The sequence below is a fragment of the Diorhabda carinulata genome, chromosome X (genome assembly GCF_026250575.1).
Source record: "Diorhabda carinulata isolate Delta chromosome X, icDioCari1.1, whole genome shotgun sequence".
NCBI lineage: Eukaryota > Metazoa > Arthropoda > Insecta > Coleoptera > Chrysomelidae > Diorhabda > Diorhabda carinulata.
Window position 1 is genome coordinate 31,250,865 of NC_079472.1, and position 22,508 is coordinate 31,273,372.

Sequence of the window (22,508 nt, forward strand, 5' to 3'; positions counted from 1 at the left end):
TAAATCCTTCAATTATTTATAATAATAAAGTAAAACGTTGTAAAAAAGTACGTTTAAGGCCAAATGATAAATCGAAGAATTTAATAAGAAAAAAGAAATTACTATACTTGAAACAATTTTTTTTCTTTCTAATAATTATACTTATTTTATGTTGTTGTGGATTCACTTGTAGAATTATTAACAAAAACGGTTTCAGTCTGTTTGGAAATATTCAGATACGATATTTTGAGTACGAAGTTATACCAGAAGTACCTGGATGGACCTAGAGATGGCGGTAGTTGCTTGAAAAATATGTGTCAAGTTTGAAGACGCCATGTTGTTTAGTTTTTGTTTGGCAGCCATTAATAATGAAAGGTTTTCGGTGAATTGTGATAAACCCACTCCAAAGAGTGCAAAATTGGGTGTTTCACGAAAAACGTCGATTACAAAATTGGGCTTCGAATTGCTCTGTGGACAAAAATTAGCGCCGATAAACAAACTGAAATATAATTTGAGGCCAAAGTCTTATTCAATTCTCGGTAAAATCGATTAGAGTTTTAGCTGTCGATATCTCGATTGACATGAACGACAAGATTTTTGTCTTCGTTTCAAAATGGACGGTACAAATGGTAAACGTTGAAATTGATATGATCACGTTCATTTACATTCGTCATTATGTCGCAAACGAAATCGTTGACATGAACCTATTCAAAACTGGAGACCGGTTGACTAGTTTTATTAGGTTCGAAACGTTTCGAATATCTTTTTGTTTTAATATACAAATTTATTCCTATTGATAAGATCGGGTTTCAACTTTCTACATAAAAGATGAAGTTTGCATTTGAATAAGATTAAGGTACAATCGGTGAAAAGACTTTTTAGGATTGGGTACATTCTTCAATAACAGACGAAATTTTCCAAAATTTGAATTTACGATCAAGTGCTCATGAAAAATTGAAGGAATAACTAAGATGGATAGAATAAGAAATGAAATTATAACAAATTAGCAAAGAAATAACGAAAAAGAAAATCTTGATATTTGACATTTAACAAAAATGAGGGTAGAAAAGGTAGAAAAACATGGAACAACAAATGGGAAAATAGAAAAATAAAGCAACAGATAATAAAAATGATACTAACACAGGATACGAGAAGATAGAGGATGGCCTAGAGAGAGTAAAAGGAAAAAGGATTTTTTTCACATTTTCACAAGTTTAAATCATGATGAAACAAAGAAATATCTACAAGAGGTAATCTGGAAAAATATTTCGCAACGTTTATGGGGTCGTCAATAACTTTTTGAATGTCGATTTACAGTTGTTGGCTTATCTGAGGACTTTATATAGACTTAAAGAAAATAAAACGATGGGGTTGAATTTTTGGTCGAAATTTTCTCTAAATAACGAATTGTAGCGTGCGCTATATCTTTTTGGAACCACACCAGATTGATCCAAATGGGATAAGAAAATAATTTGACATCAACATATGGACCAACGACTTCACCAGTCCATGAAGCGTTTCTTTGGAGAACCAAATACTGAATGGAAATTTTATTCAATTTCAATTTGTGTCATAGTTTATTGGTCGAATTGATTGTAGATGCGATGATAGTTTCGATTTATTTTAATTACTTCTTGAGAAAGAGGTTTTTTCAAACGAGGAGTTCGAGAAATATATCAGTTGTACGAGAAAAAACATTAGTATAGACGGAAAATTCAAGGTATTTGAATTTTCCGGAAAATGATACATTTTCTCAGGAAAATAACATGATTTCTGGATTTTTCGGAGAAAAATACGTTATAATCCATGGATTTTTCCATATTTTCGCTCTAAAGGCGTATTTTCAACTGTAATGTTAAAAAACCCGGAAAATTTCAAATACATTTGACATGCTCGTATATATAATTCCATATTTCCGAAACCAATCGAGACATCGTTTTATTTTTGACATGAATCAATTAACAAAACGTGTGTCTAAGTGAGATTTTATATTGGATTCAATCAGTTTCATATTCGTGTCAAATATACAGGGTTAAAGTTGAAGGAAATTTTTTTTGAAAAATAACACTATACAAATTAAAAGTATCTACAGTTGTGAAATGGCAACGATGTAAAACAAGAAAATCGGAAAAGCAACGTTAATACTGTGATAGAAAAAATACAACTGCCCTTTCGTGATCATACAAAGCAAGTTATACAATATAAAGTTATATAAACCAAAAGCTCAAATTTCAAAGAAGAGGAGAAAAGATTTTTTTTCCAGATTCTACAAAATTCTTGTAAAAATAAGTTTCTGGAATCGTGGAGTTCGAAAAAGATATTAGCTGCCCAGAAAAAGCTTATTATATGCGGAAAATTGAGGAAAATTAATAAAAGTTGGATTTTTCGAAAAAATATTAACTCAATCTGAAAACTAAGATAATTTTTGGATTTTTTAGAAAAGCATACATAATATTTCATGATTTTTCGTATACATTCGCTATTTTCAACTATTTTGTCAAAAAATCTAGAAATTTAAACAAAAATTTGAAATGCTCGTATAAATAATTCCATATTTCCGAAACCAATCGAGATATCGTTTTATTTTTGACATGAATCGATTAACAAAACGTGTATCTAAGTGAGATTTACTATTGTAATCAATCAGTTTCATATTCGTTTGAAGTATACGGAGTTAAAGTTGAAAAGTATACATAATATTTCATGATTTTTCGTATATTTAAACAAAAATTTGACATACTTGTTTGAAAAATTCTATATCTCCAAAACCGATCGAGATATCGATTTGTTTTCGACACGAATTATTTAACGAAACATTTATTTTTGTATATCGAATATCTTTATATCCGTGAGAAATATACAGGGTAAAACTCAAAGTAAATTCTGTACAAGGGGTAATCAGAAAACTTTGTATTCGCTGCCAAGTTGATTTTACACGTTTTTATAATTAATAATAAAAGCCGTAGCCTCTTATAATCACATAAACATACAGTCATACGCTAGGGTAAATGACGAAGGGAAAAGAGAAGGGTAGCACACGCGCGGGCGGGCGGGTCTCTGAAACGACCCTCGATGCATTATTTATGGTATTATCGATTTTCGAACAACCTATTCTCCATCTCCTTCACTCCATTTTATCCGTCTCTCTTTTTTACTAAACGTTCTAGCCGAAGCTGGGAAGAGACACTCGAAAAATAATAAAGGCAACCACAAATCGTACAGTTTCAACTATTTGTTTCGCATTTTTTTTTTTTTTTAAATAAACGGAACGCCTAAATTAAATTCATTCGTGTTTCATCATTAACCAATCTCGTGTATATGATTAACTAATTCCTAAATTCCCGACCTTTGCATTTCAACAACAAAAATCAACATTAACATTTTTTTTTGTAATCGGTCGAGCGATCATATATCACTGTCAATGAATTATGAATGAGTTTAAAATTCTCTATCCTTCGCCAATTCACCGTAATAGAAAGAGACAAATTTATAAAATATAAATAAACAACTTTATACCTACTGAATGCGACGTTGCCAAGTACATAATTAAAACTTAAACAACAATACAAGGTTTTATTTTACATCTACGTTAACCCATATGTTGGAATTTAATATTTCATGAGGGTTGGTGGGGTTATTTAAACCCTAACCTTGGAATCCGTCAATTAAATATACAAGGTGTCTCATTTATTTTTTAAACGACATAAATCCAAAGGAAAATATAAAAAATCGCACCAGGAGGGCAACTTAGATTTATTCTTGATGTTCTCGTAATAATATTATTATTGCCGCTAGATGGCGTGGTGAGGTGTTCTTGCATCTAGCGCACACTATCTGTGTCGAATCTAAAAATTTGATCTGTCGAAGTGAGTCCTGGCGTCGGGCAAACGTACACACTTTTGAATAATTATTATCGTTAAAACAAAAATGAGCAAATGTTCAATATTATATAAAATATTGAACAAAAATTGATTTTTGTCTAAGTATTTTTGGTGGTATATGGTTAAAAATAATTAGAAAATTGCGTATTTTGAATTTTTCACATAAAAGCCTTTTAATTTATGAACGGTTAGGTTAGGTTAGGAGATTGTTGTAATAAATATTTCAGACAAAATACAAAGATTGAAGATACCGTCTTTATATCTGCAAATTGCGCTCGATGCACGAATTCGAAGGCGTTATCCTAATGGAAAGTTAATCAATACTAACATTGATAACAAATCTAACAATTAACAACTGCTAGGATGCTAGCATCCCACTTTGAGTCGAATTTGTGTTGGGATGCTATCATCTCGGACTGCTATTTTATTTTAATTTTTTGCCAGTCGCCAATATGGCCCCAACGAATGAAGAAATGTTGTTGCTGATGTTACTAATTAAGAAAAGAAGGCAACGTGCATAAAGGAAGCTGTCCGTCGTGTTAAAAGCCTGCATTTTGCATTGTTTGATGAACTGTGCAATAGTGAAACAAGATTTTATAATTACTATAGAATGTCACTTCCTTCTTTCAAAGAGCTCCTTGGTTACATCCAAAACGACATCTCAAAATAAGATACAAGATTCCTCTGACCAATTTCACCCGAAGAGAAACTAGTCATAACTCTGATCAAACTGCGCGCGCGCGCAAATATCAAATAGAGCGCCCGCTCGAATGCTAGCAGCCTTGTATAATGCGCCGCATTTGAACCAATGCCCTACAACCGATTTTGTGCATCCCGGGATGCAAAAAGCGACCGGCTGCTCGAATTTCAGCATCCCAGCCGGGATGCCCAAAATCGAGCCTTCGGGTGGCTGTTTTAGCATCCGTTGCTGGCATCCCCAGTCTAATCGCTACCATTTGATTTAATGTTCCGCTAACCTGCCATATGCCAGCATCCCGGATGCTAGCTGTGTAATTATTGGACCCTAGTTGTTCAAAATGTCTACCATCATTTTGTATACACGAAATTAGTTAGCGTAGTTTGAATTTCCGCCATTTAAATACTTCGTATTACCTGTCTTATGCTTTCTACGTTATCATTTCTTGTGATTTTGGATTGAACGAGATCTCTGATTCAGTCCCATAAATAAAAATCCCAAACACGTTTCATCCACCTATTAGAGTATGTTTGATATAAAAAATTTGGAATTTGCAAACTTGCTTGATGTAAGACAGTACAAATCGATATTTGAATGCCTAAATATCTAGAAGGACTCTAGATGTTGTTTGGCGAAAAAGAAATCAGGTAGCGATTGTTTACTAAAGATGTTTAATGAAATTAAAACTAAAATTTTGAAAGTTCAGACGAGTTACTGCGTGAAAAGTCACAATGAATCATGAGTCACCCGATTAAGCTCAGATATTTTCATCTTCACCGCTTTCCACTATTCTAAACGTGGACTTCACGTTATAGACGAATGATTTGTAGTAGAACTTGTTGTAGCCGGATATACCGGACTGTTCCGGTCGGAAACCAATCGAGTATATAAGAGCGGTGTTCTTTTTCTTTCACGCCTAAATTTAAATGAGATTGTTTTTTCACTTACAAGGAGAAATCGGTGTGTTTCCGCGGCACGAGATTGATTAATGAAGTAAACAACAAATTTTGGTTTCTTTCTCCTTGTTATTATCACTTAAGTATAAGATTTAAGTTGCTACTCAATCTAGGCACAAAAACGTTTGGAAAATCCAATTATTTAGTTTCAAGGGTTAAAACAAGATTGGAATAGATGAAAATTGATCGTTAGGAGCAATTGTGTTTTCCAATCACAAATGCAAATCGAGGCGACCCGCAAAACGGCTATTGCTTCGTGGAAAAACACCCGTTTAAAGTCATTTTCCAGCAAACACTCAAAAATGATTGTTTCTAAATGTCCCAACTGAAAAATTATTGTTTCTAAATGACCTAATTGACATTATCAAAGAACGAGGAATCAAGATAATTGTTTATTTATATGCACCTGGATTACCAGAGCACAATTTAAGACTTGAGATTGATTTCGTAGTCACTATGCATCGAAACGCAAGCCAACCAAAATTGATGATAAGTTTCTGGTCTGAATCTAGAAAATCTTTGGTCAATTATTTATGAAAACATATCAGCTGAATCCAGGCCATTCTCATAATTGAGCAATAAGAAAATGCGGTTATGTTGATGAATTTTTCAATGGCTATATCTATTTCAATGTGTTTTCAAAATGATCGCATGTTATATGGTCGTTCGACTAAATTAATTGGCCCAACGAAATTTTTGGGAAAATTGAAATTCATCGAATTCAATTAGAAGTATTTTGAATTGGTAAATGTGATGAAAAAATGCCTTTAAAAGCTTTAGAAAGTTAATATTCATATAAATAATTATATAGTCCATTCATTTTCTGATTTTAGTTTCTCGAAAGTCATCAGTTCTCACTTTAGTTTTGAGGTCCGATTTCATGGCTGGTATAGAAACTTTTCCTTTAAGTTCACTTCATAAATGCTCGATAGGATTCAAGTCCGGGCTACACGCTGGCTAATCCATAGCGATAATTTCGATATCTTGTAAATAATACTACACGGAACCTGCAGTACATGCACGTGCATTGTCTTGGATTAAAATGGAGTTTTCGCGCACAAAAACGGCGTAGGTAGATTGAAATGTCTTCTATGTATCGGTTCGCCGTAAATCCCCCTGCGAAACCACCAGTTTCATTACAAACCAATACCTCATAAGTCCACTTCCAGATTCGTTCTCTTCTATTGCTATGGATCCCCATTTTACGTCAGTCCAATTAACGTATTCTCTGGAGGGTTGATTTGGGGTCATTTCCTGACCTTTTTTATTAGCTGCCCTAAGTCTTCTTCTAAGTGGCGAACCACACCCTGCGTTTCTCTCTGTTCTTGAACACCAATGCGATGTATTGGATCTTTTGGATGTACAATTTTCTCTTCCGGAACCGCGTCTTGGATTAAAGTTACCAATCTTTTGGAAACTTGAGTAAACTTTGGAAACAACAGAATGAATCATTTTCAACGCACTGGCCACTTCTGGCTGACTCTGGTCTTATCGTAATAGAGTGACCGCTTGAGCAGCTTTATAACTTGTTGTGACTATTTTCAGATAGAATTCTTGGTTGTTTTTAACAGAGTGGACTTTTGACGGTTAACTGATAATTGTGAATAATTTTATAAGGGTCAGTTACCCCTAATTAGCTCCATAATATTGAAGTTAATATTAAATTAATATGGATGATAAAGGTAGAAACATAAAGAAATTCTTACAACAAAGAATTTGGATCCTTTCTTCAGGATAAGCGTTTATTAACAAATTCGATTCGAGGATAAATTCATAACGCCCTAGGGTATAAAAGGATAGCGATAAATTAGATGATATACAACCGTTTATAATAATTAATTGTTCGACGGTATCTGTAATCTACAAACAATTAGAAATTCTGAAAGTAAAGCGATTCATGTAACGATAAAGTGATAAAGCAAAAAGCCATGTATCTTTCCGGAGTGTCTAAAGAACGTGTAAATTGGGACGTTATAAATTCCGTTGACAGCTAAGAAATGGTGAAAAATCGACTATAGTACAGGAAATATCGCAGGTGCGAGAGATGGGGCACGTGTAATTCATAGAAAGAAGTTCATGGGAGATGATTAGGTTTTTGGTCGAAACGTTGGTGGTCTGATTTGGTGATTGGTCAGTATTTTAGAAATTTGAACTAAGAAAAGACAATTTTTGACCGAAATGAAACTAGGAAAAGCAATTTTTTGATAAAAATGAAATCGTAAAAGAAATTTTTGAGTAGAATTGATCTCGGGAGTTTCGATAGAATCAAACTTGGGAAAGCTATTTTTTGACAGGAGCTAAATCATAGAAATCGTTTTTTGGATAGAATTAACAAGAAGTTTCGACAAAATTAAACCCTTTTCTTGACCAATTAAATTAGAAGATAAAATTTTTGTCTAAATTTAATTTGGAAAAGTCATTTTCTATCGCATCAAATAAATTACAGCTTATTTGACCAAACTAGAACTTGGAATGGTCTTTTTTGACAAAATTAAAATTGGAATTGAACGAAATGATCATTAAACAAAATTTAACCAAAAGAAAAACATTTAATTATTGAATTTAACTTGCAAAAACAGTTTTTGTTACCTAACTTAGCCCAGAAAAACCAAATTAAAATGATAGAAGACTCCACATTAAAATTTCCAACCAACTAAAGCAATAAAAACCATTTAATGCTAAAATTAAACTGGAAAAACCGTCTTCCCACCAGATTAAACAAAGGAAACCCATGTCATGGATCAAATTATACTGAAAGACGACATTTTTGTCTAAATTAAATTTGGAAAAGCATTTTTCCACCTAACCAAAGCAAAAATAGGCTATTTTATGATACGATTAAGCCTCGAAAAAGTTTTTCCATCTAAATAAACCTAGAAAAGCCATTCTAGGGACCAAATTGAAAAGAAAAAAGACTTTTCTGTCCAAAATAAACTTGAGAAATCTATTTTTCCTCCTAACTTAACCAGAAGAGTCATTTCATGATACGAGTAAACTCGAAAAAACGTTTTCCTACCAAATTAAATAAGGAAAATCCATGTTATGGGTCAAAGTATTTCGAGAGACGACTCTTTTGTCCAGAGGAAATTTGGAAATGCATTTTTCCACCTAACAGCCATTTCATGATACGATTAAACCTCGTAAAACGTTTTTCCACCTAAATAAACCTAGAAAAACCATTCTTCGAACCAAATTGAAATGAAAAAAGACTTTTCTGTCCAAAATAAACTTGAGAAATCTATTTTTCCTTCTAACTTAACCAGAAGAGTCATTTCATGATACGAGTAAACTCGAAAAAACGTTTTCCTACCAAATTAAATAAGGAAAATCCATGTTATGGGTCAAAGTATTTCGAGAGACGACTCTTTTGTCCAGAGGAAATTTGGAAATGCATTTTTCCACCTAACAGCCATTTCATGATACGATTGAACCTCGTAAAACGTTTTTCCACCTAAATAAACCTAGAAAAACCATTCTTCGAACCAAATTGAAATGAAAAAAGACTTTTCTGTCCAAAATAAACTTGAGAAATTTATTTTTCCTCCTAACTTAACCAGAAGAGTCATTTCATGATACGAGTAAACTCGAAAAAACGTTTTCCTACCAAATTAAATAAGGAAAATTCATATTATGAGTCGAAGTATTTCGAGAGACGACTTTTTTGTCCAGAGGAAATTTGGAAATGCATTTTTCCACCTAACAGCCATTTCATGATACGATTAAACCTCGTAAAACGTTTTTCCACCTAAATAAACCTAGAAAAGCCATTCTAGGGACCAAATTGAAAAGAAAAAAGACTTTTCTGTCCAAAATAAACTTGAGAAATCTATTTTTCCTCCTAACTTAACCAGAAGAGTCATTTCATGGTATGAGTAAACTCGAAAAAACGTTTTCCTACCAAATTAAATAAGGAAAATTCATATTATGAGTCGAAGTATTTCGAGAGACGACTTTTTTGTCCAGAGGAAATTTGGAAATGCATTTTTCCACCTAACAGCCATTTCATGATACGATTGAACCTCGTAAAACGTTTTTCCACCTAAATAAACCTAGAAAAACCATTCTTCGAACCAAATTGAAATGAAAAAAGACTTTTCTGTCCAAAATAAACTTGAGAAATCTATTTTTCCTCCTAACTTAACCAGAAGAGTCATTTCATGATACGAGTAAACTCGAAAAAACGTTTTCCTACCAAATTAAATAAGGAAAATTCATATTATGAGTCGAAGTATTTCGAGAGACGACTTTTTTGTCCAGAGGAAATTTGGAAATGCATTTTTCCACCTAACAGCCATTTCATGATACGATTAAACCTCGTAAAACGTTTTTCCACCTAAATAAACCTAGAAAAACCATTGTATGGAACAAATTGAAATGAAAAAAGACTTTTTTGTCAAAAATAAATTCGGAAAAATCTGTTTTTCTACTGAACCAAAGCAAAAAAATTTACTACTTTCTACTTATGATAATATTAAACAAAACCAAAATTTCTCCACCTATAACATTTATTTTTGTGCCAAATTGAAATAGAGACGAGATGAAAGAAGATTTTTTGGTCAAGTCAAGTTTCGAAAAACTATTTTTTTACAAAACTGAACCAACAAAAGCATTCTTAAGCCATTTTTTTCGTGTATCCATGACAAATTTACATAAACTCATGTGGGAGAAGGTAGCAAGTAAATAAAAAATTCAGTAGTTTGAGTGGTCGAATAAAAATTCTACCAACAACCCCATCAAGAAAGAACGAGACCTATTGAATTTCATTAAAAAATTATCCATGTGATTGAACATTGTATATAATATATTTTTTTAACAAATGGACGGAACGGAAATCGAATTTTACCGTACTAAAAAACAAATTTATTTGCGAAAGGGAGCCAGCACGATGCATAGGGTTATATACATATCTGTATGTACCTTATTAGAATACATTTTAGTGTTACAAAACGGTCTCCCCTATTTCGAAAGATGCCTTTTCATTTACATATATACATACGTATCAGGTGCATACTTTTCATACTCACTACGGGGGGGGATTTGTCACATTTCCTTGTCGCACAAAGTAGGCGTATCAATATATTTTTTATTTTCGACTCCAAATATGAATTTACATGTTTTTACGTTGAAATTTCGTCACAATTCAAAAACTTGATTTTCCGAGAAAATGATAAGTAACAACTTCAAGTTCAGCAACAATAAATTAAATTAAGACAAACCTAATTAGAAAGTGAATGGGAGAAAGGGGAGAGAAAGAAACTTGGTTCAATAATTCCAATTTCGCGATAGTTGAATCGCTCGAAAGTGGATTACGTAAAGATTTACACGAATCTCGAGGTATTTAGAAGTTTATTCCAAATGGAAACCAAATTATACGGTGAACACGTGGGATAATTATTAACAGGTAACATAGAATTTAACTGTTCCATTAATGATAATTATTTTAGTAGATTTCGTACAAAACGGGGACAAAATTATTGAAAATTGGGTAAAAAGTTGTTTCTTCTATCAATTCCAAACTTTTAAAATATTTCACTTGGTAATCCCCCCATGACACCCTTGAGAATCCAAACGTAATTGGTCATATTTGACCCTTCTTCGGAAAAACATTTTCCAAAAACAGTTAGACCCTCTTTTTCGGGTCCAGTAGCCTACAAAACCCGAGCGCGGATAGCTACTAGCTTTTGGAGGATATTGGTAAATAGACAAACTAGTTAAAAGACGTGGTGGAGCTCTTTCAAGTATGTGCCATCAGCGTTCGGTACACATAAGACAAAATTCAATAAAGACTTCACTAAATAAAATTTTTACTGGTAATCCCCTTGACACCCATGAGAATCCATATTTGGTAGAATATTTTCCGGTCTAGTAGCCGAAAAAACCCGAATGCGGATAGCTGCTTGGAGGATATCCATTAAAAACAAAACCACCCCTTTTACATAGTCGATCTTTTAACAAGATTCACTTGGAAGTTTCTTTTTGATCGGAAGAATTTGGGAGTTATTTTGGTGAACCAGCAGAGAATTGTAGATTTGATCAATTTCAACGATCCAATATACTTTAACTGAATGTTTTTTTTTATGAAAGCGACTATAACTATCCTAAGTTATATCGAAAAGTGATTGTTCAATCGTCTGTTACCCCATTACACGATGAACGAGGGAGATAACACAGAGGTAATACTTTTTTTCCATTTGAATTATTTCCTCTTATACTAGAGTGACTAACTTCCGCGAAGAAATAAGTCGCTGTTAAATATTTTACCCCTTAATTGGGTTTTAACCTTTGCGAACAAAAAATAACCGGACAATCTACATTCGTGTACAGTATTCTTGGAAAACTAAGCAATTTTTTAAAGCAACTGCCTTAGAAGCCACAGTTGTACATTATTCCTTAAAGTTAATCAAAAGTATTTCTTCGTAGTCCCAAAATATTTTGTTGCTTTCCGATGACACTCCATGGAATCTCGTTTGGATGTCGGATAGTTTCTTCATTAAATTTGATCTACTTTCTTGGTCCTCTTTGTCCAAAGCTCTAAATATCGCTATCAACATTCTATTGCGTTGAGAATTGAAGGCACTCTTTTCACCGGATTTCCATCAAGCGGGCAGGATACAACAAAGTCACAATCCAAATATCGAAAAAGTATCCACGTTCTGTTTAAGTTTTATTCAGCGTTGAGGCACCGAACATGGAGTTGTGAAAATTTGGAGCTCTGGAGAAATTTGAGCAACCAAGATGAGGAGGTTTTATAGTTGCCACGAGTTACAATTTCGTGATAACTGATGGTTTTTACAGAGAAGAAATGCGGATATAATGACAGAACTTTTTGAGAAACAGCCGTCGTATTGAACAGAATTTCGGATAGAACTAACTCAACGCTACGAGTAATGGATAAGAACATTCCTCGTCTGGAATTACTGTCTTTGAATAAACTGTAGCATGTTCTCAAGTTAAGAAACCATAGATACGTGAGCCCGTAAGAACGCAGTTACGAGGGAGGTTCAACATGTTGTTTCGATTGGATGATGCGATTTACGAAATCAATCGGAAAGGTTTTGAACTCTACCAACACCACCTGGTTGGCTTGCTCAACGTTATCGGAATATCTCGTCTTTTTCCCAGTTTTTTTCGTTTTCAAGGTCATCCTTTTTCTTAATTCTGTATTTTTAGTCTGCGTATTTCGCCTAAAGAATTCCTAATTGGGTTAGAAGTTTATTCCGTTGGCCAATGATTGTAATTAGTGTATTTTGATATAATAATAAATTACTTACATGAGACATTTCGACTTGTTTCCTCCACGAATCAAATAAGACTACCACTGAATCAAAGCAACGAAATAAAAAAAAATGGTTCTAATTTCAAGGCCGATAAACGTGGACTTTTTGATACTCTATTCGCGGACTAACACGTTTAGAAAATAGAAATTTCGATTTGTGGTGTGTTGTTTTTAGACGTCAGTTACTAATTCAATGTTTTCTTGGGTAGTCACCAGCACAGGATCTCCCGCACGTGGATCATCTTTTAATGAATCTTGTCCGCAGCGAAATCATTTTTAATTGCGGAAAATGATGGATAAAAGTCACCGTAAACAACCTTCATTTTGTTAAAACAAGTTTACCGAGTGGTTCTCAAGCTCTATTTTGTGTAAAGCTCGGATGAAGCTCTATATGAGGCCAAGAACTTATGGACCGCACTACGTTTATATATAGAAATATCTTTATTGCCACCGAAGAAAAACAGCTGCGATATTTCAATGTCATCAGTGTTTATCAACTGGATGCTTTTTGTAAATTATACTCGGCAGATTGTTGACATCGAACGTACATAGAAACCTTTCAGAAATTCTACGAAACCCAAGAAAGAGTAGATAACACACGTTCCATGTTCTTTGGAAACGAAAATAAGATACGGAAATAGAGATGAGATAGTTATTTTCAAAAAAATCGGTATTAAATTTTACATAATAACATTCACATACACGTAAATATGAAACATCCCTCTCATTTTCATCCCTATCTCTCTGGCGTCCCGTACAAACCCTCTCGGGTATACAAATATGGCAATTAATAATGAAAACATGACTGTTAATGCGGATGGTGGAAAAACAGCTGTGGATCCGTTTTTCGTTTGAAATTGGCGACGTTTCGATCGTTCGTTGGCGTTAATCAAAACGTTTAGTCAACTATGTTATGAACATTCGCGTCAGGTTAAATCGGTTGGATTTATGGAAGGGACAATCATTTCAATTTGATTCAAATATGCCACAACGAAAAATATCAAACGGTAATTTGTATTATGTGAATGGTAATCACCTAAATAATGACCAAACCTGCGAAAAGAGAAAATTTACCTCAATTCTAAGTGGGGTAAGCAGCAGACAGAACTGGAACAGGGTCTAAGACACACCAAGCATTTTTCAAGCATAAATTTATGCAATGCAACCATTAGAGTTTTAAGATCAAATATCGTAAAATCCAAATTTCGTTTCAATTATTGGGACAACCTACATTACAACCTAGCATTACAAGTATTGAGTCAGGAAAAGAATCTTCTGGGAAACTATAACTAAAGAAGATCTGCTGGATCTAAATAACAACAATCTACGAAAACTAACAGGTGTCTTATCGGGACAACGTCGCCTCAATAGACATCTAAAGACGCGTGCAGATTTTGTTGTACAGAGGATGAAACAACTTCTAGACACACATTCTCTCGAAGTGTTAGATACTATGGAAGTCCAGGGTTTAGGAAATAGAAGAATAAGATCTCTTGTAACTACATCCGTCACAAAATAGATTCTTTGGGTCGCAGTGTATACGATACATACCATACAAACAGTTTATACGAGGAAAGTCTGTTCGATTTGGCTATAAAATGTGGTACCTGGATAAAAATGGTTTTAGAACTACTCGAAAAATTGAGATATTTGCCGTACAAATTCTATTTTGACAATCTTTTACCTTCAGTCTCTGAAGACGATAACTTGGTTATCGAAACGCGCGTCAGACAATATAACTGTGAGTGTTGGTGTAGTGGTGGTGTAAACAGTGTGTTCAGTAAAATAATTAACGAGTGGCAATCTATCAGATTATTTCAAACTAACGGATATACGGGAACGGGTACCATATATATATATATAAGAATCGGTTGCTCAGAAACTGTTTAATGTCAAGAAAAATGAAGTACGAAGTACCAACTGTCGATGGCAACGATGGTTGAATTGAACAAATTACATTTCGAATTGTTTCCTTGTCCACCGTATAGTCTAGGTCTGGCACCCAGTTATTTTACTTTTTTCCAAAAATACGCTTTGATGAAATAAGAAAGTTTTTTTTTCATTTTGTTTTAAAGATACATTTCTCGAGATTTCAGCATAAATTCCACTGACAATTAACCAGGTGGCCAGATTTATTCAAGCATTACAGGTGACTTCCTTTGGGTATGTTCGCCGGCTAGTGTCTTAATCGCCAAAGGCAGAAATAATTGCAATTATTGATATCTGAATAAGTTAATCGAACAATTTATCTAATTCAACATCTGGTTTAAACATCAACATCGTTTTTTGTTAATGGAAAACGTATACTTTTTCGGCACGATGTAAAATCAAATATCTTATGTGGAAATATACGAGGGTTTAATTTACACCTTCGATTTTTAAACAAAAACTAATCGTCGAAATTGAAATTTTAGAGGAAATCTCAACAAAAGTGTAGAATGTTTATATTGAGGTCGAAAAACTTTTTATACAACCCTCGTAAACGAAAACTGTTACGTCTATAATGATAATTATACCGACTGTTGCTATCTTTGGGTTGAAAGTGATAAAAAATGCCAATTAATAAATCTTAATAAAAATAAATGACGTTTCAACCCTCACCCTTTGAAGGAACCAGGCGTCTATAAAGATAAAATTAGACCAATCTCGAACATTATATTATCATATACAATGTATAATAAAATTACGAAAAACAATAATTGAAACATTTTATAGATATAATAATTAATACGAGGGTGGTTCAATTATAAACATGTCGCCGCACTCGATGTTAGATTTTTACGAAAATGGCAACCGGAAAATTCCTGAGAGGTGGCTGAGAAAAGGACGAAACTATTCCAATTTCAATTAATCTAGGTACTATCTGGCAAAAATTCGTTGTATATCAAATTTATACTGGTCTATATCTAAATTCGAAACACCGACGTCAACCCATAAAGCATCGTAATCAGATGACGCCGTTGACGTGCTGCACGCGTGGGAGAAGCTGATAGACGCGACCATATGACGTTTCGGGCAGTGAGACGTAAGAGCAGAAGCCACCCGAACATCTCCTACCCGACAACGAACCTACCGAAGGCGATCACAACAGGTTGCCGCCGAACGGCACGTACTACTGACAGCGTTGCCGTATCTATCGAAAAGGATACCAATTCTAATGGAATTTTTACGAGACGAACAAAAATTTTCGATGGCGTCAATATTTTTTATCTTCTTCATATGAGACTTTACGTGGAATTTAGAAAACCAAAACTGAAATTTATAATTTTTCGAGTGTTTTTAGGATGGCCGCTAAATTAATAAGAATTCGTAGCTCGTGAAAATGTTTGTTCTGATAATTTGTGTGCCGATCAAAAGGTTAAAAATCATTGAAAAACAGTATATTTTGTAAAAATAAGTGATTGAGTGCTTGGAAACGAGAAATGGACAAGACAAGAGATGTTTTAAAGAAATCATTTCGTCAAACTTGTTATATTTACGAGTCACTCATAATTTCTTAGTTTTCAATCTGGCAACAATGTTTAGAATTATAGCCGTCGGCTGAACGTTTGTACATAAGGCGATACGTACATGGGCGTCCGTTCTATAGTTGGACCCCCTCTGAGGAGATTTATTTCTGCTTTGGGAGCAGCTTTAATTGTCCCATTTACTTTTGACGGTGGAATTTCGTAACTTTATGCCTCTGTTGGTGTCCATTGGTGTAAAAACGTCAGGTTTAAGAGGTCTCCAAGGTATGGTACACATTTAATTCAAGTTTACATTAGATATATTACAAAATTTAATTTTTTCTCACGTTTTCGTGGTTAATAATGTTCACTTTTGACTTGGTTTTGTCAAATCATTTTCTGGAGTCCTCTTATCACATTAGTAAGTAACTAGCGATACCTACCAAGCGGTAGATTAAACGACTAGAATTTATTTTCTCTTGGATACGAAGATTTCAACATCGTCACGATAAAATAAATCTTCATATGTATCAAATTTTGAATTGAATTTGAATCATTGTTCAAGGACTCCTCACAAGCCACATATTTACGTGAATCGTCATTTATTCTACTGTTTGTCCTTTTTACCATTTTCCATTCACATATTATTGTTTGGTAGCTTTGGTACATTCAAAATTTGGTACGTAATCAAAAAAAGTTGAAAGGATTTGATCCCCCATCGAAACTAAAGTATCATCTGCTTCGTTATTGACGCCTTCCGAAGCATCTAGCCAAAGAAACTTAGCGAAAGCAAAGAAAAAAAAAACTAAAACAATAAAAGGTAGCATTTTCGTCTTTATTTATTTGCTTTGTTGTTGTATTACCTTTCGCTGTATATTTCTTTACTTTATAATAAAATATAAATGGATTAAAGCAATTTTAGAAATATCGCTACACGTAGATCGATTCTGTCCATGGTATTTCACTATCTTCAGATACTTTACCATGTGGACTAGTACCCGATTTTCTGATCGATTTGGAGACTTTGGCATGGCCATTTCGGTACTATATAGCATGAGAACTCTTGGATGAAAACAAGTTTGGTTAATTGATAGTATGTTTGAGTCAAACATAAATATGTCTGGGTTTTTGGTTAGTTAGCAAAATCGAGAATTAAAAATTTGATTCTTCGCACACGTACCGAAAACTGTTGGGGGTTATTAGAGCTTTGTCGTGGTATGATTCCGATGTAACAAACGCATATTAATCAGTTAAATGAAATAATCTAAATGAAGTTATTCAAAGAAATACACATGCCTCAAAATAGTCTTCAGTTTCAGCAATTGCTTCATCAATCGAGCTGAATGTCTTACCGGCGAACATTTTTTTTGGAATCAAAGAATAGCCAGTAGTTACTGGAGGCTAAATCTGGTGGATGAGGAAGCAATTAGAAATGTAATTCGTTCAATTTAATCATCGTTGCCATCGACTTGTGAATTGGTGGTGAAACAGTGGTTCTTTCGTCGACATATAAGACCGTTCTTCCTCGATTTTTGCATCAAACGATCCAACAACACTTTAGAGATCTTCGGTGAACAATATTACATGAAAATCCCAAAATAATGAAGCCCTAACCTTCCCAGTTTACTATTGTGCCTTGGGAAGCTTTGGATTTGGTTCGCAAGCTGCAGTTTACTCAGATGATGATTCCGGATTGAAGTGTTGGATCCATGTTTCATCTATTGTTAAATATCGACTCAAAAAATTACTGATTTATTACGTGTAAACATGGCCAAAAACTGTTCTGAATCATCGACACGTCGTTTGTAATTATTGTAATTGTAAAGATAATGCCTTCTGATATATTCAGGGCCTCTGCTGGCTCACGCAATTTCAATTTACGATTAGATATAACCAATTTGTGGATATTTTTGATATTTTCTGGATAAACCACATCAAGTTGAAGACCAGAACGTTCACCGTCGTCGGTGTTTGTTTGACCACGTTTAAATTCAACAAACCAATAACAAATGGTTCTTTTAGATGAAGCAAAGTCCTGATAACACTCTTGAAGTCATTGCTGGGCTTGTACAGTATTTTATTCACCAAGAAGCAACGATAAATCAACACACACGAAATCATTTCGAATCCATAGTTTTGAAAATAACAAAAGTAATTTCATTTTTTTCTGACTAATCGAAATGTCACGAAATTTTAATCATAGTTGGTACTGCACAAACGTCATAAGAATTTGACAATGGCAGCGCCATCCGTGTGTCGATCACACGATTTATTGAGCGATATTATACATGAGATCAGAAATAATTGAATAGAAACAACAATAAATATTCTAGTATAAAAATTTCCGTATCAATTTTCAATGATAACAGATGTTTTGATTGGTATAAATACCTATTGAAATCAATTTCGTATCCGCTCGTGTATGTAAACAATTACGATTATCGTAAAGTATTTGATTATGTAATTATGTCGAACTTTGATCGTATTTCATGATTTACCGCAAGCGGCAATTCATTCCGCACTTAAAAGATGATACTTTATCTCTCGACAACGATATTTACGCGATGCCATACCGTTTACGAAGGTGTAGGTGTTACATAATCCGCTGGATACTATTTAGAAATGCTCTCAACTACCTACCGTACCTACTAAATCACCAAACGCCCATAAATAAATAAATTTATTACGTTCAAATTTGCAATAAAACAGAAATGGAGATATTTAAATTGTAAATATTATGAATCGAAAACTGGAAATATTATTGAATATTTGGGCATTGAACAACATTTCATAGTTCATAGTTATATTATGGGTCGTTGAGTACATGGATAGAACCATCGTTCCCCATTTGACATTACCGTGTCCTTTGAGGGCGCTTTGGTTTGAACCCTTTGATGTCATTAGCCAAACTATACGGCTCGTGTGAGTTCTAGACAGTCACAGATGACGTTATCTGCTGTTTTATCTTCCTTCATGTACCAGCGGCACTCCGGATCGTTCTTAACGCCCATGGTGTGGAGATGTCGTCTTAGGTGACAGTGTCCGATAACTAATAGGAGCAGTTGTTTGGTGTGTGATGCACAAGCTTCATCTATATCTGTTTTTTCTCATGTCAGGTGTCTTTATTCATCTTTACCGAACACGTCTTGTACGTAGACTGTTGGGAGACGCGAGAACAAAACTTTTAACTACACCAAAGATGAGTTATGAATCCGTCGCTCATAATCTGGCGAGTTAATCCGCCTCGTCGTTGCCCCAAAACGAGCCGGATCTTGCAGTCATCAGATTTTGTACGATTCCCTGTGGGATCGATTGAATATCGCGAGTCCGCATTCCATCACAGCGACTACCTCGGTTTGGAAGACGATGGGGTGTTTCCCAAGCGAAAAAGATTTGGGGCAGAATCCTGCTCCGCCCCAAGCTATCCCTCCTGGAACCGTTTGTGTACCATTATTCAGTATAGCGGACTTGGAGTCGCGGATCCACTGCCCGCTCTCGGTGATGTGTGCCTCCAAACCCTTATTGTTAACGTTTAAACAACCCTTAACCATATGTATAAAATGAACTACATTAGTAGTCGTTTTTAAGGCTATCACACACGTAACGAAAAAAATCGAATACCAAATTATTAATTTAATAATATTAGTACATGAAACGTATTACTCACCTCACGTACTCCATGGATAAACTAATGCAATCTTGTGGGTTGAAAATGGTCCTTTCCGTATCTTCACCACGTTCTTCTGGGGAAACTCTTGCTGCTATTTGCGGGTATTGCTGATAATATTGTTTTCGGCGCGTCATCTCCTTCAAAAACAGTTCTGGTACTAATTTGTACACGATGTCCTGAAGAGTTTTGTCCAATCTGTTGGAAGACATAAGGACTTTTTACTATAATTACATGAGACGTGCGTTAAATGTTGTAAATAGCGGAGACAAACTTTTGGAGGTGGAATACAATCTTATTTAAAGATATATCAATGATATTTGTTAAAATATTAACTCATTCTTTTATCTAGATGTATAAGATAAAAATCCTGTCGGACGTATCAAGACGCCAATGGTTGATCCGCCACGTGGGATTCACGCCGCCACGCTACAACGATTCCCTCAATTGTCTATATCTATCTCGTTCTCGATCGTTTAAAACGACGGGCCACCCTCGGTTCGACGACTATCTCTTTCTAAGCTTCCGGCGGAATGCCGTCACGTTGATAACGGGCCTGCGCCATAACGACACATCAATAACGACGGCTATTTCATGAACCGAGTACTTTGTTTTGATAACATAGACTCGATCACGAGTCTCGAGAAGTTTTTTACGAGGTATTTCCAAAGGGCGAAGCACGATTTCATTTTAAAAAAATTATTCTATGAACTTTAAAGGGATATTTCCACTTACAACGAAAACTTTGATTTTGACACCAGTTTTATTATAAGAATGAAAGAATCGGCAATTTCAGCAATCATTTCGGTCATGAATAGTGCGATTTAAAAATGATACCACCCCAATCGCGTATGTTTTTCAACCATGAATATTGTCTGCAACCAGGTCCACGTTTTCCTTCTATTATTAATTTCAGCATATCATACTTGTTATATGTGGCCCAAATAAGCGGTCTTTGTTCTTTTTAATGTTGTCAGTAACTCCAAGTCATTTCCCATACGTTTAACCCCTCTCTGTTAGATATATGTTGAGTCTATGGTATTCTTAGTAGTTTACGGAAGATCCACATTTCAAAAACCTCGAGTCTGTTCATGGTATCCACTTTTAATGTCCATGTTTCCGCTCCATACAAGAGAACATAAATTTTCTTCATAATCCTCGTACTTTTCACCAGGTCTCCAATCGCATTTCCTCCATACCTTTGACCTGCGACTTAAACCCAAAAATCTCAAACTTTGACTCATCACTACATAAAACTCTTTCCCATTTTTCATGCATTCGATTTTCATGTTTCAAAGTTTCAATTTTATTTTGACTTCTTCGTTATCACCCTTCCAAAAGGGACCAGCTTTTCTCAATCTCCTTTTCTCTGTAGAAGTACTCAAAGGCAGATTCCTAACTTCATTGCTATATAATAAAAATCCGTATTCTCTAAATATGCCTCAACCAAAATATATTAGGAAATGCGTTCTTAAAACATCGTGGATGTGATGCGAAAATGCTTTTCACATGGTTCGAAAAACACATCCTCTACAAATCTTGTTTTCGAGCGATTAAAAATGAAGTGACCTTGAAAAACTCCAAATTGTTCAAATCTTATTGATTCACCCTCGTAGAACAACTACGCATTATTTGTATAGTGTGTTTTAGAATTTCAATGCCTCTGAGAACGAATACATTTTGCTGAATTAAAAAAAAAAACGTTGAACTTTGAAAATGGCAATGACCTTACAAGATTTGATTACTTAAACATTGACTAAGAGTATGAATTTCTAGGAAAAATATTAACAGCGGTAATTGAACGATTTTTACGGTAAATAAAGAAAAATCTCGTCCACGGATGTCTAATGAATTAAATTACAAGTTTTGAAATTGTCTTATACTACCAATGAAAAATTTTTGCCCCTTCCATAATCTACTCATTACAATTAAAAATAATAAACATTTTGTTAGCCGAAACCAAAACTTACAGTTTCTTACTCTATACGAGTGTATGTGAATTGTTACCTTGGTGTTTGTGATTGTAGTTTAGTCCCTGTGAGACGCAAAATATGATAAGTAAAACCCAAAAATATTAATATTAACCCTATACTCACACTGAATGGAAAACGATTAGAATGGACCGAAAAATACAAGTATTATGGTTCAGTCATAAACGCTCAAATGGATCCAGACAAAGAAATCAAGATCAAAATTGAAAACTAAACCTCCACGTCAGAATAGAATTCATGGGATGTTATGTGTGGTTAGTACTGCTGGAAACTTGGACCTTGAAGGCTCAAATGATCAAAAAACTTTAGGTATTCGAAATATGGCTCTATGGACGCATCCTGTAGATACCCTGGACTGATAGAATCACCAAGGACGAAGTACTGAGACGCATTGGTCGCAAAAAAAGCTGTTGACAATTATTAAACAGAAATCTAAACCTCCACGTCACAATAGGATTCATGGGATGTTATGTGTGGTTAGTACTGCTGGACACTTGGACCTTGAAGGCTCAAATGATCAAAAAACTTTAGGTATTCGAAATATGGCTCTACGGACACATCCCGGACTGATGGAATCACCAAGGACGAAGTACTGAGACGCATTGGTCGCAAAAA

At 34.5% G+C, this 22,508-nt stretch overlaps 1 protein-coding gene across 1 annotated transcript in view; it reads right to left on the minus strand.

Moving 5' to 3' along the window:
* Nucleotides 1–22,508, minus strand: part of LOC130900938 (polycomb group protein Psc-like) — a 71,023-nt gene that overhangs the window by 22,298 nt on the left and 26,217 nt on the right. Inside the window, exon 4 of the mRNA XM_057811952.1 lies at nucleotides 19,903–20,100. Within this exon, the coding sequence (XP_057667935.1) occupies nucleotides 19,903–20,100 (198 nt within the window). The remainder of the gene's footprint in view (nucleotides 1–19,902; nucleotides 20,101–22,508) is intronic.